At 42.3% G+C, this 15,537-nt stretch overlaps 1 protein-coding gene and 1 non-coding gene across 2 annotated transcripts in view; both read left to right on the top strand.

Annotated features, from left to right (window-relative positions):
• The window catches only part of cspg4 (chondroitin sulfate proteoglycan 4), a 63,388-nt gene extending 49,305 nt beyond the window's left edge, over positions 1-14,083 (top strand). The window contains exons 7-11 of the mRNA XM_028431978.1: positions 5,483-5,681; positions 5,788-5,919; positions 7,156-7,316; positions 9,456-9,639; positions 10,019-14,083. Of these exons, the coding sequence (XP_028287779.1) occupies positions 5,483-5,681; positions 5,788-5,919; positions 7,156-7,316; positions 9,456-9,639; positions 10,019-11,862 (2,520 nt within the window). The 3' untranslated portion in view covers positions 11,863-14,083. The remainder of the gene's footprint in view (positions 1-5,482; positions 5,682-5,787; positions 5,920-7,155; positions 7,317-9,455; positions 9,640-10,018) is intronic.
• Positions 3,224-3,295, top strand: trnae-uuc (transfer RNA glutamic acid (anticodon UUC)). Its single transcript has one exon. It is a non-coding gene; the product is annotated as a tRNA-Glu (tRNA).
• Positions 14,084-15,537: the final 1,454 nt, after the last annotated feature.

Genomic DNA, 15,537 nt, shown 5'->3' with positions numbered 1-15,537 from the left:
GAACACTACTGCATGATATTACAGGTCAAACTAACTTTTTGTGCTTTTGAGGATTATGTGAGTGTTACTGCAGGGGTCGAATGCCATTCTTGAGGCAGGGTCGTTTCTAGCTTTGTGGGGGCCCTGTGCAAGATGCTGTTGGGGGTGCTAACCCTTTAGATGTTCCAAAGAGATGCTACAATCTATTACAGGAACCGAACAGGACCACTCACTGTACAAATGCAACAGACCATCACCTATTTTAACTTTCAACAATGAAAACAAACTAGTCTCACACTTCCCAACATCACTGATATGTTTAACATCCTCATCCCATTATCCTCAAAATGTCTGCTTCCTGGCTTTATACCGTGGTAAGCCATCTCTCTACCTACGAAGTCTGTCCTGAATTAAATGGAGAGAACTGACGGCCAGTCAACAGAATCTACTGGTTTACAAAAAAAGGCAGCTGACCATCTGCAGGTGAAGCCCTGCTACTTGCTGGTCGGAGGAGGTCCTAAGGGAAAATGGAGATCCTGGGGATTCCTGGTCAGGAGATCCTGGGGATCCCTCTGCTTCAATGCCTGCAGCTCTGCTTCTGCAAAGACAAAATAGACCGTAATCACATATTCCCATTTTACAATTGCAGTGATGTTGCACTAATAATCAGTTTTATATTAAACATTGTAATGTACAGTGTCCCTTCAAAGCATCAGCAGCAACAATAGGCCTAATATTCATCAGTCATTAAAAAAATAATTAGTGAAAGCAGTAGCACCAAATATATATTAAGTCAAATAAATTAATCGTTAGTAATATTAATTGGCAAATATCTGAGATACAGCTAGCTAACATTTATCCGAAGTTAGCTAAGCTAGCTAGCTAGCAAATATTTTTCCGAGGCTAGCTAAGCTAGCTAGCTAGCAAGCTGGACAAATAACATTCTAACGTGCCAAAAACTCGGCGGTACATCTCCCCCATCCATCCCACACCACGAATAAATGCCTTACCTTTATCCTTTGACCGCTTTTTTCTTCTGTTCTTGCTTTTTTCTGCCCCACTGGGATAAATGCTTTTTGATGCCGCTGTTAACCATTCAAACCATTCCCATAGTACCTGTCTGCAACAGGCTGTCGGCGGCCCCCGCACCGCACGTCACTCACAGCTTGACAGCGCGGTGACAGTCCAACAATTTTGACGTAATTATTCCACAAAACACGAGGCACACCTTATCATTAAAGCATATTTTTGTTCACACTCTAAATGTATTTTAACCCTTGTGCGTCATTGGGGACTTTTTTGTCCATTTGGGTAATTTTTGCCTCTTTACCTGGCCACCATTTTATCTGTGTTGGTGCATATGGCACAATTTTTTGTAACAAAGACTCTCTCTAGACACATTTTAGAATTCCAATTTACATTTTTCAAATACATCACCAGAACATGGTGAAACAAATTTACTACCCTTTTGTGTCATTAGGGGACTAAAAAGTCCACTTCCAAAAAACTGCTATAAAAAATTAACAGATTAATATTTTTTCTTACTTTTTTCTGCATAAATATGTTAAACAACTTCAGCCCTGCTCAAAACTACCAAACATTAAATCATTTTGAGGAATTTAACCCTTTAAATGCCAGTTTGATTACTTGATGTCACAGTAATTTTTTTATGAAGAAAACACAAAAAATGAGTTATTTTCCACAAAACAAAAGTTAGGTGGCTGAGGCATTATTTTTATATCTGTCATGGATAGGTCAAAGATTAGCCAAAATATTGAGTTTGATGCATTATTAGTTTTTGTGTAGCAGCAGTTTAAAATGGTATTTTCCACTTAGGTCCCATTAACTCCTATTATAATACTACATTTTTTAATATCATAACTATAACAACATATAACCATGCATTTCTTGATGTAAGGGTTTCATTTTTGAAAAAAATAGTTAAATTTGACATTTTCTACTGTTCACCACTGAAAAAAGTAAAGAAAAAATATTAATCTGTTAATTTTTTATAGCAGTTTTTTGGAAGTGGACTTTTTTGTCCCCTAATGACACAAAAGGGTAGTAAATTTTAAAACTGCTGCTACACAAAAACTAACTAAAAAATAATGCATCAAACTCAATATTTTGGCTAATCTTTGACATATCCATGACAGATATAAAAATAATGCCTCAGCCACCTAACTTTTGTTTTGTGGAAAATAACTCATTTTTTGTGTTCTTCATAAATAATTACTGTGACATCAAGTAATCAAACTGGCATTTAAAGGGTTAAATTCATGATTTAATGTTTGATAGTATTGAACAGGGCTGAAGTTGTTTAACATATTTATGCAGAAAAAGGAAGAAAAAATATTAATCTGTTAATTTTTTATAGCAGTTTTTTGGAAGTGGACTTTTTTGTCCCCTAATGACACAAAAGTGTAGTAAATTAAAGTGACGCCTGAGGGTTAAGCATATATGGGATATGATAAACACATGACATAGCTACAGATACAAGAGAAATTCTACTCAGATGAAGCTGAATTTGCAGCTTTGGGGCCCCCTGGTGGCTCAGGAGCTTTGTGTCTGTTTTATTGTTTGAACAATCTCAATATTAACACTGATGAATATCGTGCTTCTGTATTGCCAGGAGCTTGTTCATCTTAAGTCAAGAGCAGCATTATCTGTAGAAACATTGTTTGCTATAATCTATAGTGCTGTGAAATGCTGAGAAACTGGCCAGGTGGGTGGTGCTATTATCAGCTGGGTCATCTTTGCATTATGCACGGAGTCTGGAGCTACTGGAAGTTTTCTGTGGGGATAAAGTGAAGGGGGTGGGCATGCACTGAGCAGCTGTCTTGTCCATATTGCATGGATGGACAGTGGGTGTTCTGCCTTAAGGCAAACAGATCCACATCCAGCCTCTCTTAGCAGAGTCCAGATTTGGCTCAGGATGTTTGGGTTATAGGCTCGACTCGCCCTCCATCGCTGTGCAGCCAGACGCACACGTCAGGCTGAGATTTCTGTGGGCCTGAGAAGAAAAACTGCCCTGAGGAGACAGACTTTCTCTGAAGCTTCATATCACAGCATCTCTGCAGGCTTCGACAGGAGGGTGGATAAAACACCATACCTGTTTGTTGATGCTGGCTGATACCATGCAGTTGTCAGTTCAACCTAAAATAATTTTGCACATTCTCTGACAGACTCTTTGTGGAGGTATTGCTCTCAGAGGCTTGACTCTGGAGGTGATGTGTTTGTGTCCTCCCATATGGTCTAGCGGTTAGGATTCCTGGTTTTCACCCAGGCGGCCCGGGTTCAACTCCCGGTATGGGAAGATCTTTGTCTTTCTTACCAAAGACAGAGAGAAACATTACAGACCCTGTGTTTAGACAGAGGGTTATGGCTACTGTGTTAACATAGGTTATCATTAATACATCGAACTTATATAGCGCTTTTTAGAACACTCAAAGATGCTTTACAGATGCATTATTCATTCACACCACACTCACACAGTGGCAGTGGGGAGCTACAGATGTAGCCACAGCTCCCCAGGGGGAGACTGCCAGAGACGTGGCACCTAAAGCCTCTCCGACCACCGCCGATTCATTCATACACGTTCATACCCCAGTGAGTGCAGTGGAGGCAGTGTGGGTAAAGTGCCTTGCCCAAGAACACACAACAATGACTAGGGAGGAGCTGGGGTTTTTTTTTTTTTCTTTCTTTCACACAAACACTGTGCAAAAGTTTTTTGTTGGGAACAAAAACCAGACTTCTGATTTGTGTTCAGCTTGAAGCCGGCTCGCCTTTATACGTGTCATCATCTATAAAAGTGGAACAAAGACACAATCGAGCAGCGAAAACGGCACAGGGTGTAATGATGGATTACGGCTTTAAAGTGTTGATGCTGTGTGTCGCGGCGATAGAGCTCTGATGGAGCGTCAAACTGAATGGGATGTTATAAGCAGCGGAAGGCAACTAAATTATACACTTCACAACACATTTGTTATATCAGTCAAGTCTTAAATGACACAGAAGACTTAAAGGACAAACCATGTGGGAGCAGAGGAGGCTGGGTAATTCACTTTAAGGCTGAATAATGGTATGGCTACGGTATCAGTATGAAGGAAATCTTGACCAGATGAATTCATCCAGAACAAGGCTCTGAGGCCACAGCAGCTCTAAGGTTTCTCCCAACAGGACTCATTTATCTACCTCTGTATCTCCCTGTAAGGTTAAACCATGCATCTCTGCCTTAAAGAGAAAGAAGAATGCTGATCAGGCATAATTTCCTGCACAGTCAGCTGCTTCTTATCTCCTCAAGACAGCATCTTTGGTGCTCGGGGCTAGTTGGGTCGAGTTAACCTAACTGTTAACAGATAAAAAAACTCCCATCATCCTCTGACTGCTGGATTCTGGTGAGATTCATGAGATCACTAAACTGACTCGTATCCATCTTGTCAGGGATTGATCTGTATGGCTGAACCGCATGGTCTAATCTGTGACTCGTCAGGCCATGCTGGCAGTTATGGGCACGTGTGAAGTGTGACGGAGGATGGATGCATTGTCATTGTAACAGAGTGTCAGCAGGCTGACGACAGATTTACCTTAGATCACAACTGCATCTAAATATAGTCACACAAAGCCACTGGCTTGATGCCTTGTTCTTAATCTGGCTTTATATTTGAGTGACTAATAGGCCACTATTAGATATATTTTACATATAGTTTGGATGTCATCCACAGCTTTAACACTAACAGTCTGTATTTAGGCTGCTATTACAGTAAATTAACAACAGACTCCACCCTTCTTAATGTACCGTGCCACACTTGTATTATTGTTTGGTGGTGCATGTTTAAATTCCCATGACAAACTGAGCATGTGCAGTAATTCAGACATCAAAAATAAACACCAGGCTTTTAATCTCTAAAGAAAAATCTGGAACACAGACACTGTCGTTCTTTCTAGCTTTCACAACTAGCTTTGAAGTTTCAAGTTTCCAAGCACATAACCCTTCAATCTGTCTAGTTGTCCGCTACAATATCAGATGATACATCATAAATTAATGTGTTTAAGTAGGCTGAGCTCCTTCCACCTCTTTTTTCCACAGGTGTGGGAGAAAGTGTGAGAGAGGTATTGGAGGGTGAACGGCACCGTAGATCGATACGTATACCTCTTACTGCGGCCGCCCTGAGCTCGCTCTCCCAACTGATTCCAGCTATTTAAGAATGTCTTTCCAGGGATCTGGCCCATTTCTTTCAATTAATGCTCCTTTCAGCCAGCCAACCATTAGAAGTCCATTAAATGCCCTCCACCCTGGGAGAGTCATTCAGCCCACATGGCTGTGCTCCATCTTCTGATAACAGGAGCGTCTAGACTGCCATGGAGGAATAATTAAGCTTTTAAATTGTTACTTTGGAGGTGGCTGTTTGTGGGACTGGCTCGGCCCTGTTTCTGTACTCAGTTACCCCACTATATCTCTGTCTAATCTGTGTCATCTTCTCATCTCTTTGATACTTTACAGGTCCTGGCTGGTGAGGAAGCCGATATCACATCCAGCATGCTGAAAACCGAGGACGCAGACACCCCTCCAGAGCAGCTGGTTTACCATGTTGAAATGCCCACCAGTGGGATGGTGGCACTGAAGGAGGCACCCGAGGATGAGATCCTAAATTTCACTCAGGCTCATGTAAACAAAGGAGAGGTCATCTTTATTCATGAAGGTTAGGCCACGACACCTTTATCTCAGGCCTAAATTAAAGCCGTACTTGTGAAAGGCAACAAAATTAGTAACGACCTGTCATAAACATCCAAACTCTCCTCCTCCAGGCGAGGAGTCCGGTGGCTTCAGTTTCACCGTGACGGACGGAGAGCACACATCCCCTCTCTACCAATTTGTCATCACAGCCAGGCCTCTCACCATCACCATGGTAACGCAGGACGAGCTCGTGGTATTTCCAGGTAAGATGCCAAAAAATCCTGCCGATTCAAAGTCATGATGAGGGATAAACACGGAGATGAGCGTGCAGTGACTTCATCGCAGCAGTGTAATACGTTTTCCGTAACATATGCCTTGTTTTTTTGTCTTCGTGTTCGATATATACACAACGTGGAATAAAAGATGGTATCTTGGTTTTTGCTGATACAGGAGGAGTCTGGGGAGATTGGCTCCACATCTGTAGTAGGCTGCTGTGTGAGCACAGAGGAGGCAAAATGAGTGGACTCAGTTATAAAGCACACTAATTGAGTGAGACAGACTGAAGTCCTGAACAAGTGAACACAAAGGGGCTTGTGATTATAGTTGTCTGTGCCTGCCTGAGCTACCACAAAGCATAAACGGTCCCTACATCTTTTCAAAATCACTGAATTGCACAGACAATCATACAATAGAAGGAATTCTTTCATCCATTTCTTTCTTCCTCACCTCTTAACTCATACACATTATGATATGAGCATAAAATAAATATAATCATTTATGTTTATGATGCACTGTTATAGAGGTTGTAAATTAGTTTTCCACAGTGATGTCACAGAGAATATAACTGAATCTATTAAAACACCATGGCAGCATTACTTTAAATTGAAGTAGATGATGTAATCAGCCAACAATAGATTATATGTTTTCAATGTTTCATTATGTTGTTATGTTCGTTTGTTGTTGTTTAAGTCTCAGTGAGTGGGCCAGAGAGATCTGTACAGTTTAGATGCATTTAACACTGGTTGTAGGTTTGAACTTCTGCTCAACAGCGACCCCAAGTGGTCACAAGGGTTACCTACGACATGGCTCGTAATGTTTTTGTGAAACTAAACTGTACAAGAACATAAAATCATAAAGTTATCACGTGGTGCCAGCACATAAAGCAAGCCTGTGTCTTCAAATGTCAAATGTAAAAATCAACAATTTTATATATTTTAGTTATTATTTATAAAAGGAAGACGTGTGTTTAGATTGGCTCTGGCTCAGGCTGTATCACATAGCTTGAGCCAGCCCCATTTAAAAAAAACTTATGAATTTAAATTACTGCACATACTGGATACAATACTATAATAATCAGGAAACTCCTGTTCTGTGCTTTAGTTACCGTAACTTGTAAACCTTGAGGTTGCGCTGGCAACAGGCCATTCTTTATAGGACTCAGTGAGTTATATGTGTGTGTGTGTGTGTGTGTGTGTGTGTGTGTGTGTGTGTTTTCACAGGAACAAGGCAGCCCATCACTAGTGCCAATCTGGGGGCTGTAACCAATGAGGATGGAAATGAAATAAGCTACTCACTGGTCCGCCCCCCTCGCCTCGGCAGACTCATCCTGGCCAATGACAGGAACCAGTTTGAGGAAATCAATCGATTCACACAAACACAGGTGATTGCTTGATATGTTTTCCCATTTACTTAACATTACTAACACAAAACTGAATAACAACTTCAGCAGAAAAAAACACAGTAAAAGCAGCAGAATTAGTCCTTTAATAATCACTTCAAACATGATCCTTTAATCCTCTTCCAGATGTCATATATTCCTATTAGAATATTGATATAACTGAGCAGCCACCGCTGTATGAGGCACTCCAGTCACAGGCCGTCAGGAACAGGCATACAGGAAGACAGCGAGGCATCATTTAATCCATCCAACAACCTTTATTTACAAAACCAGCCTGTGCTGTTTTATTTAACTGAGAAAAGGCTCCGTGAGGAAGGCTCGCTCAAACACAGTGTTTGTTAACATGACAGAGACTTGATAACAGGATGTCCTCACCAGAAAAACAACACAACTGGTTCACTTGAAAATGACCTTCTGCATGGTTGTAATTTGTGGAGTGCTGCGTCTGACTTTTGGCTCCGTCTCCTGGTGACAGTCAGCTTTGGTTTCTTTTTATGACGACCAGCAGCACGAGCTTGGTCATGTGGACATTTGAAGGTTTGGTTGTATGAGAGGCAGAGAAAGTCTGGTTTCTTGTGGGGTTGTATGAGCTACTTGGCTACAGTAAAAAAAAAGTGATCCATAAAGCCTCAGTTGGGAGAAGCAGACACATGATGTGAGTGCTCTGGACTACAGCCAAAATATCTTAAACAAGACCTGCCTCCAAATCCAAATCACCTTTAGTGTGAAGAGAATATTTCCTTTGACATAAGGCAGCTTTTTTCCAGCAGAAGTAGGTTCACAGAGCTACACTATCTTCACACTCCACTGATAAAAGTCTTTTCACCTCACAGAACAAAAGCATTGTTGGTTTGCTGCTGTCTCAGGCGGTTAGACTTTAGGTTAGATTTAACACCACCACAAATCACCCTGTGGTACACCACACATCATGTGAGGTAAACATACATATGGTTCTTCTTTAGATGCACACACAACAACTTGCCTGACAGTGACCAATCCACAGATGCTTGGCTTGACTCCTGTTGCAGCTTCTAGGTTTACCTCTAAAAATAAAATACAGGCAAAGGTGAAGTGTGGATGATGATCTGACCTGATAAAGCAGGTCACTTCATGTTTAAAAGTACAAGGCGGTCTGAAAATAAACTTTTAATTCTGTGCTGCAGTCTGTTTAGTGTCATACTGTGACACAAATGTGTTTCTCTTTCCTGCCAGCAGAGGGCATTGTTGAACACGACAATGGGAAAATCATTTTAACATGTCAGATCGGGGTGGCTTTAATATTGTGTATCACTCTCTGCTGCTGCCGACGGTAATTTAAATATACTAAACAAAAATAATACAAAAAAGTTGTAATTATCTTAAATTAAGTAGAAATGTGTCAAAACCTTCATGTTTCTGCACAAATCCTTCATCAAGTTCAATAAGCTCCAGATTCCAGAAACATCACTGATAGTATTTCCATGAATGAATGCATTAGGTTGGCAGTGCCGATACACATGCAGCTACCATGGCAGCCGTGCATGTGAGAGTGTCTGTTCATCTCCATTCCTGACATCTGATCATGCTTGGATGAGCCTGAGAACAAATTCTTTCCCTGCGAAATAATAATAATAATAATAAAAAAATGCTCCATTTGGACCGTGACAGAAAATCTGACACTACGTGGAGCTGAAAACATGATTCAATGATTTGAGTTATTCAGTGTGTGTTTGTGTGTGCATGCATAAGCACATTTGTGAGTCTGTGTAAGAGACAGAGAGAGAGAGAGTTGAGTTCAGGACACAGTGACCTCAGAGAGCGAACACAGGCATTCCAGTTCAGAACCCTCTGTATCCATGCTCAGCTGAGCCAAACCACTCACAGTGCATGCAGCCATTTCACTGTGGTGCTTAGAAACGTCAGAGGGAGAAGACGGCAGTAAAATATTTTACCAAAGTTTGTCAATAAAATCCCTCAAGTCAAAAATAAGTTGTGGTAGAAGCTTAAATTGACATAAGATTTTCATTTTGGTGTCAAACCTTTGAATCAAGTGATCATTTGACATGATACAAATTGTTTCATCAGTTAACTACAGGAAAAAAACCATGACCTTCTTTTGTATTTTCCTCCACACACACACAGCTGGAATCAGGCTTGGTGTTCTATGAGCACCAGATACCAGATAAGGCTTTCTGGGTGGTGAGGGACTCCATGGAGCTCACGCTGTCCTCCCAGCCAGCTCCAGACGTCCGCCACATCCTGCCCATCACCGTCTCTTTTTACGCCGCTCACAGCAACATCTCCTCACAGCTGTGGAAGAACAGAGGTAACGGCACAACCACCACAGTCCTGTATTAAGTGTACCTTTATTGTTTATAGGTTACCATGAGTCTGATATATTTGACTATTTGTCATATTTAGAGGTCGTAAGAGAGTGGAAATTGTCACCTCAGCTTATCTGGAGTCGATCACAGTCATTAAATTTTAACACTAAAAGGAAATTGTGTCATGGAAAGAAAAATATTATTTAACATAAAACATGTGTTCACTGATTGAACTGCTATCATGCTGGGAACTGTGAATTCATAGTTCACAAAAGTATTTATGGCCTCTGCTTCTGTTGCTGCCAGGACAACAATCCATCCATCTGCCAGTAGCCTAAATGGAATTTGGATTTTTAAATGATCAAACTTTCTGTCCTTCAGGTCTGGAAATTGTGCAGGGCCAGAGGAGAACCATTGACGATTCAATTCTTGACGCCTCCAACCTCCTGGCCAGCCTGCCTGAAGCCCAGAAAGATGATGTGGATGTGGTTTTTGAGATCAAGCATTTCCCCGATCATGGCCGAATCACCCTGGATGGTCAGGACCTGCCCCGCAATGCTCCGTCCTTCATGCAGGAAGACGTAACTCAAGGCAAGGTGGAGTACCTCCATGATGACTCGGGCGCCTCCTTTGACAGCTTTTCCTTCAGGGCCCGTCTGAAATCTAAGGGTCAGGGTGTGACTTCGCCTGCTGAGGCTGTGATCCTGGAGGAGGTGTTCAACGTCTCAATCAAAAGGAGGGGCTCTGAGGCTCCTGAACTTGTCACTATTGACATGCTCCTAGAGGTTCTTCAGGGCTCCATGACTGTTGTGACCCAGAAACACCTTAACACTCAAGATGAAGACAGTCCGCCGGATGAAGTGCACTTCAAGGTGACCAAAGCTCCCAACAATGGCCGACTGGTTAACCTCCTCTCGATGGCTCCCATCTCTGAGTTCACACAAGAAATGATCAATCGTGGTCAGGTGGGCTTCTACAGTGATGACAGCCTTGCAGATGGCTTCATGGAATTCACCGTCTCAGATGGAGAACACCAGACTGAACCATACACACTGCACATCGGCGTCTTGGCACGCACCCTTCTTCTTGACAAAGCTCCTGAGATCAAGGTGAAGCAGGGTGACGATGAGACTCTGGTGACTGAGGAGATGTTGAAGGCCACCACCGGGGGCCCTGTTGAGGAGGATATCCTTTACAAAATCACAAGTGTTCCCAAGTATGCGGCGGTCATGGTAGACCGGCAGCCTACATCAGCCTTCACACAGAAACAGATCAAAGAAGGCAGAGTCAGTGTCCGCTTTGTCAAGTCCACGTCGTCTCGAGACAGTGTAGCATTTGTAGCGCGCAGCCGGGCTGCTAATGTCTCCTCTGTCCTCAACATAACTGTTCAGCCTTTGGCCAATATTGCTCAGGATCCTCTTCTACCACAGGGTGCACTCGTCCAACTGGACAGAATGCTTCTGGATGCAACTCCCCTGGCCAACAAGACCAGAGCTTCGCCCACTTTTACTGTAATCCAGCAGCCAAGAGGGGCTCGTTTTGTGAGGTCTGGAGGTCCTGGTGCAGATCAGCCAGTGGACTTTTTCAGCCAGAGGGACCTGGATGAAGGCCGTGTGGCTATGGAAATCTTAAGTGGCTCCTCTAGATCACGCAGTGGTCCCACTCAAGATGAGGCCCGCTTCCTGCTCAAAGCCCACGGAGTCCCTCCTGCAGAGTGTGTGCTCTCCTTCCAGACAAGACCCTACAATGCTTCAGGGGTTTACCCTGTCACCCTGCTGAGGGTTCCCACAGATGCCAAAGACAGAAACAACCTCCCTGATTTTGCTGGGTCTCCTGATGGCACCTCAGATATGTACTGGCCTCGCGAAGTTGCTCCCACTTCAGCATCTCCTGGCTCTGGCTCCTACGGGAGGCCGCATGTGTCCCGGCGCAGCAACTTCTGGTCTATACTCATCCCCATCCTGGTGATCCTTATCCTCTTGCTGCTGGCAGGCCTTTTGGCATACTACCTGATCCGTAAAAACAAGACGGGCAAGCACAACGTCCAGTCGGCGGCATCCAAGCCCAAAAACGGAGAAGTAGCTAGTGCAGAAACCTTTCGCAAAACTGACCCAGCTCATAACATCCCCATGTCCACCGTGGACTCCAAAGACGCAGACCCAGAGTTGTTGCAGCACTGTCGGACAACGAACCCGGCTTTGAAAAAGAACCAGTACTGGGTTTGAAACACAAGGACAGAGAGAAATCCTCGTCAACCATTCCTCTCAGTATTAAAGACCTCTTGCCACAGCAAATTCTTTGACGCCATTGGTTACTTACTTATCTCAGCATAACTGTGGACAAATTCTCAGGCAATGAAACACTGAATACTTATTGGCAAAGGAAGAGGCAGTTTCTTATCGTAGGAGGCTTGTGCCACGTCTATTTATTTTAGTTTTATCATTCCTTCTTGTCAAAGGGCACAAAAGAAGACATAAACATGCCATGTGTTTGCAACAAAAAGTATTTTGGCTGTGCTCGGTTTTTGTATTCCACATGATATTATAGACCAATGTTATTCATTTGAGTGCAGAGGGAATTCAAAGCCTCGATTATAGTTTGATTCAGTCCTGGGTTCTTCAGGAAAGACAGTTAACAGTAGATAGTGAGAGGGTAACACACTGCCTGTGTCTTCTCTGTACTATTCAAAGGGTTAATTTATCAAGTCCAAACATTTTTTAGTAATAAACATTGTGAAAGGGTGTAATATACGTTAAACAATGATCTCTACCTAAAGGTGAGAAAGATCAAATGATAGTAGCACTTCAACATCAAGAATGCTCTTGGCTCTAACTAAGGTTAAAGGCTGATTCCACGAGCAGAGCTGGGCCGGTTTATCTGCTAACAGACATGTTTCCTCTCGTAGACTCTGCTGTATGCTAGCATCCATTTCACACTCCTGGCATAAGAATTAAACCTGCTGGTGGTTTTGTAAAGCTAAAAATTCTCTCTTTAAAATGGCAAAATATTGACCAGTATAGCTGTTGTATATTTTGATGTGAGACTGGGTTGCCGTGTCCTGTTCCTCTGGTCTACTTTCAGCTTAAATGTGACCATTAACCTTTTGAAAACACTTCCTGGCTGAGAATATCAATTACTGATCACTTTTTTGCCTCTGTTTACCCTTATGTTGCTGTTTTCTGTGTTTAGTATGCAAAGCTAAGCTAAGCTATATCAACCTATGTGAGTGCTGTCACTCCTCATCTAACACAGGAACACAAACAGGCAGTTTGAGTGAATTTCGCTCTGACTCACTATATTTTTCACATTATTTTTTTTCTGCCTGCTTCTGAAGTGCTTCACTGGACTGGCACAGCACTGACCGCATAACTACACAGTACACAGTTTGTAGACCGCAGGCAGGACGTCATTTCGGTAGTACTGCTCTTTAACACATCCGACAGCGCTGAGGTCATCTGGAAGTGGGACGTTCTCGGTTTCCAATTAAGAATTCATAAAAGCTGATTTGGCGCTTGGTGGTTTGGAAATAATGAATCCAAGGTTCTGCTGGTTTGGTTATGTTGATTTTAAAATAACACTGACACAAAGTCTGCAAAGCTACTTCTGATTTTAAGCATTCCACACGTAAGCTGAATAAACAGGTCATTTTACTTGTGTACATGTCAAAGAGTCCTTTATGTGTCTCCGGCCTGTGATGTTATCTGGCTTTACTCAACACGAAGGATGAGTCCAGAAAAAACAAAAAGACATAAATGAAGTGTTTATTTGATGTACATTTTTTTTCCTTCGCTGCGTACCAGTGACTCATTATTCTGTATTTGTCATGTCCTGAGTATACAGGGATTTCTTTACAGTAATCGCCTTCTATTGATCTTCTTCTATTGATCTTCTTCGTTTCGTAGTGTTTTGAGAGTAAGTGTAAGTAAGTAGAGATTTTACAAACAGCACAGAGCTCAGGAAGTGATGTGTGTATTTACAGTGACATGATCTCTCACAGATAGCTGCAATAAAGAATCCTTCAGGAAACCACATCCACATCCTACAGGTGTTATGTGTAAATATTGTGTTTTTTTGGGCCTGATTAACCATAGGATACATACACACACACACACACACACATATATTCCATTTGCAGGTAGGCCGATATGTTACTACATTTAGTTAGATTGTTCAGCATACGTGTGTGTGTGTGTGTGTGCAGGTGCCTGTCGCTTTTCTGTTTTCACCTCCTTCTCCTCCTCTTCCTCCTCTCATGTTTCATTATTTATTATTTCTGTCACTCCACACTTATCATTATGACGTTATTTGGTCCTAGATGGGACTGTTAGCTGTAAACTGCAGGTGCCTTTAAAATAAAAAACGTGATTAGAGAGTGATTTAGATAGTTTCTGGAACAAGAGAAATTTAACGACCTTTATAAAGCTGCAGTATGTCTCTGAGTTTGTTCTAAGCACTAACTAAAATAAAATGTTTACGCAAAACAAACTCTGTTGTCACTTTTTGCTTGAATTATTCTCTTTATAAATATGATTAGCTTTAAGGCTGATGTTTTATTGTTTGCATCCAAGAACCCTTAGTGGATTTCTGAGAGGTCATAAACAGGTTGATATTTCCAGGCCATTCAAAAGATCAGTGTTATGATAAAGGGGTCATGACGGCCTTAAATAAAAGAAGACAACACTCCAATATGGTGACACACAGTGTAAACTGGCCGCCATCTTCCCTTCACCTCCTCCTGGGGTCTTCTGGCAACCATTAGTGTATATTGGTCACATGACCAGATGTGTCATCCACAAAGTAACAATAACACAAACAATATATTTCTGATTTTTTTCTGTCCATGTCTCAGGTTGGATCACCTGATCTGTGACAAAATGGAGAATTTCTGACTCTTAATATTAAAACAATCGACTTATTCTGCTTTGTCGTCTATTGTGCTTATTGTGAAGGATGGTTGAACTTTTGGCCTGAAAAGTGCTTTAAAACAGAAGAACCTTGTTTTTCTTTTAAAGCAGTTTACTGCAAACCAGATCAAAATCTAAATTGCATCAATTATTGATGTTAGATGTGCTGTTTTGAGTTTGGATGAAGATTAATGAGAGTTTAAATAGGAAAAGGAAGGGTTGCATTTTTCCAGGTAAACGTCCTTCTGTAAACAATTTCATTAAAACACCACCGGGTGGCGTTACGGTGCAAACTCCTCTGTGCTTTACTCCCTCTGTAGTTATGGCTCCCTCTCTCTCCCTCTCTCGCTCTCCCATTCTCTCTCCCTCTCGCTCTCTCTCTCTCTCTCTCTCCCTCTCTCTCTCTCCCTCCTTCCGTCATTCTTTCCAGTGAATGGCCTTTGCTTTCAGCTTTTGCACATTTTGTCTGCTCCCCTGTCTCCTCCGGGTGTCACTGGCCTGCCGTCAGTCCGCCTGGCCTGGGCTCAGCTTCCAGCACTCGTCCTGCAGGTTTCATAAGCTGCTCGGCACAGCTGTTCCTCCACATGTGTCTGCTTAGATCACAGGCTCTGAGCAGAGCTGTGAGGTGGATGACAAGTTGAATGCATTTTTTTAAAGAATACAGCAAGTTGCCCGTGCACTTTAAAGACCAAACAAAGACATCTAAAGAAATCAACTCACATTCTGAATGTGCTTAAGCTGAAGATAAAAACTAATGGTAAAGGATTTCATGTCCTGGTGTTAAAATGTCTGCGGTGTTGTAAATCTTAGCAAGAAATGCAAACCATGTAGAGACCCAGTGTGTGTGTGTGTGTGTGTGTGTGTGTGTGTGTGTGTCTCAGAGGGAAATAATTGTGTTGTCCTGATGCCGAATGGACACCATCCATGCTGGACATTTCCTCTTAAACCGCAGGATCTGCGATGTTTCTCACTGCGGGACTCCCCTCCTTCATAGGT

The sequence above is a fragment of the Parambassis ranga genome, chromosome 19 (assembly GCF_900634625.1).
Source record: "Parambassis ranga chromosome 19, fParRan2.1, whole genome shotgun sequence".
In the NCBI taxonomy this organism is placed as follows: domain Eukaryota; kingdom Metazoa; phylum Chordata; class Actinopteri; family Ambassidae; genus Parambassis; species Parambassis ranga.
Note: the sequence above shows the minus strand (reverse complement) of the source record. Positions and strands in the feature narration are given on the sequence as shown.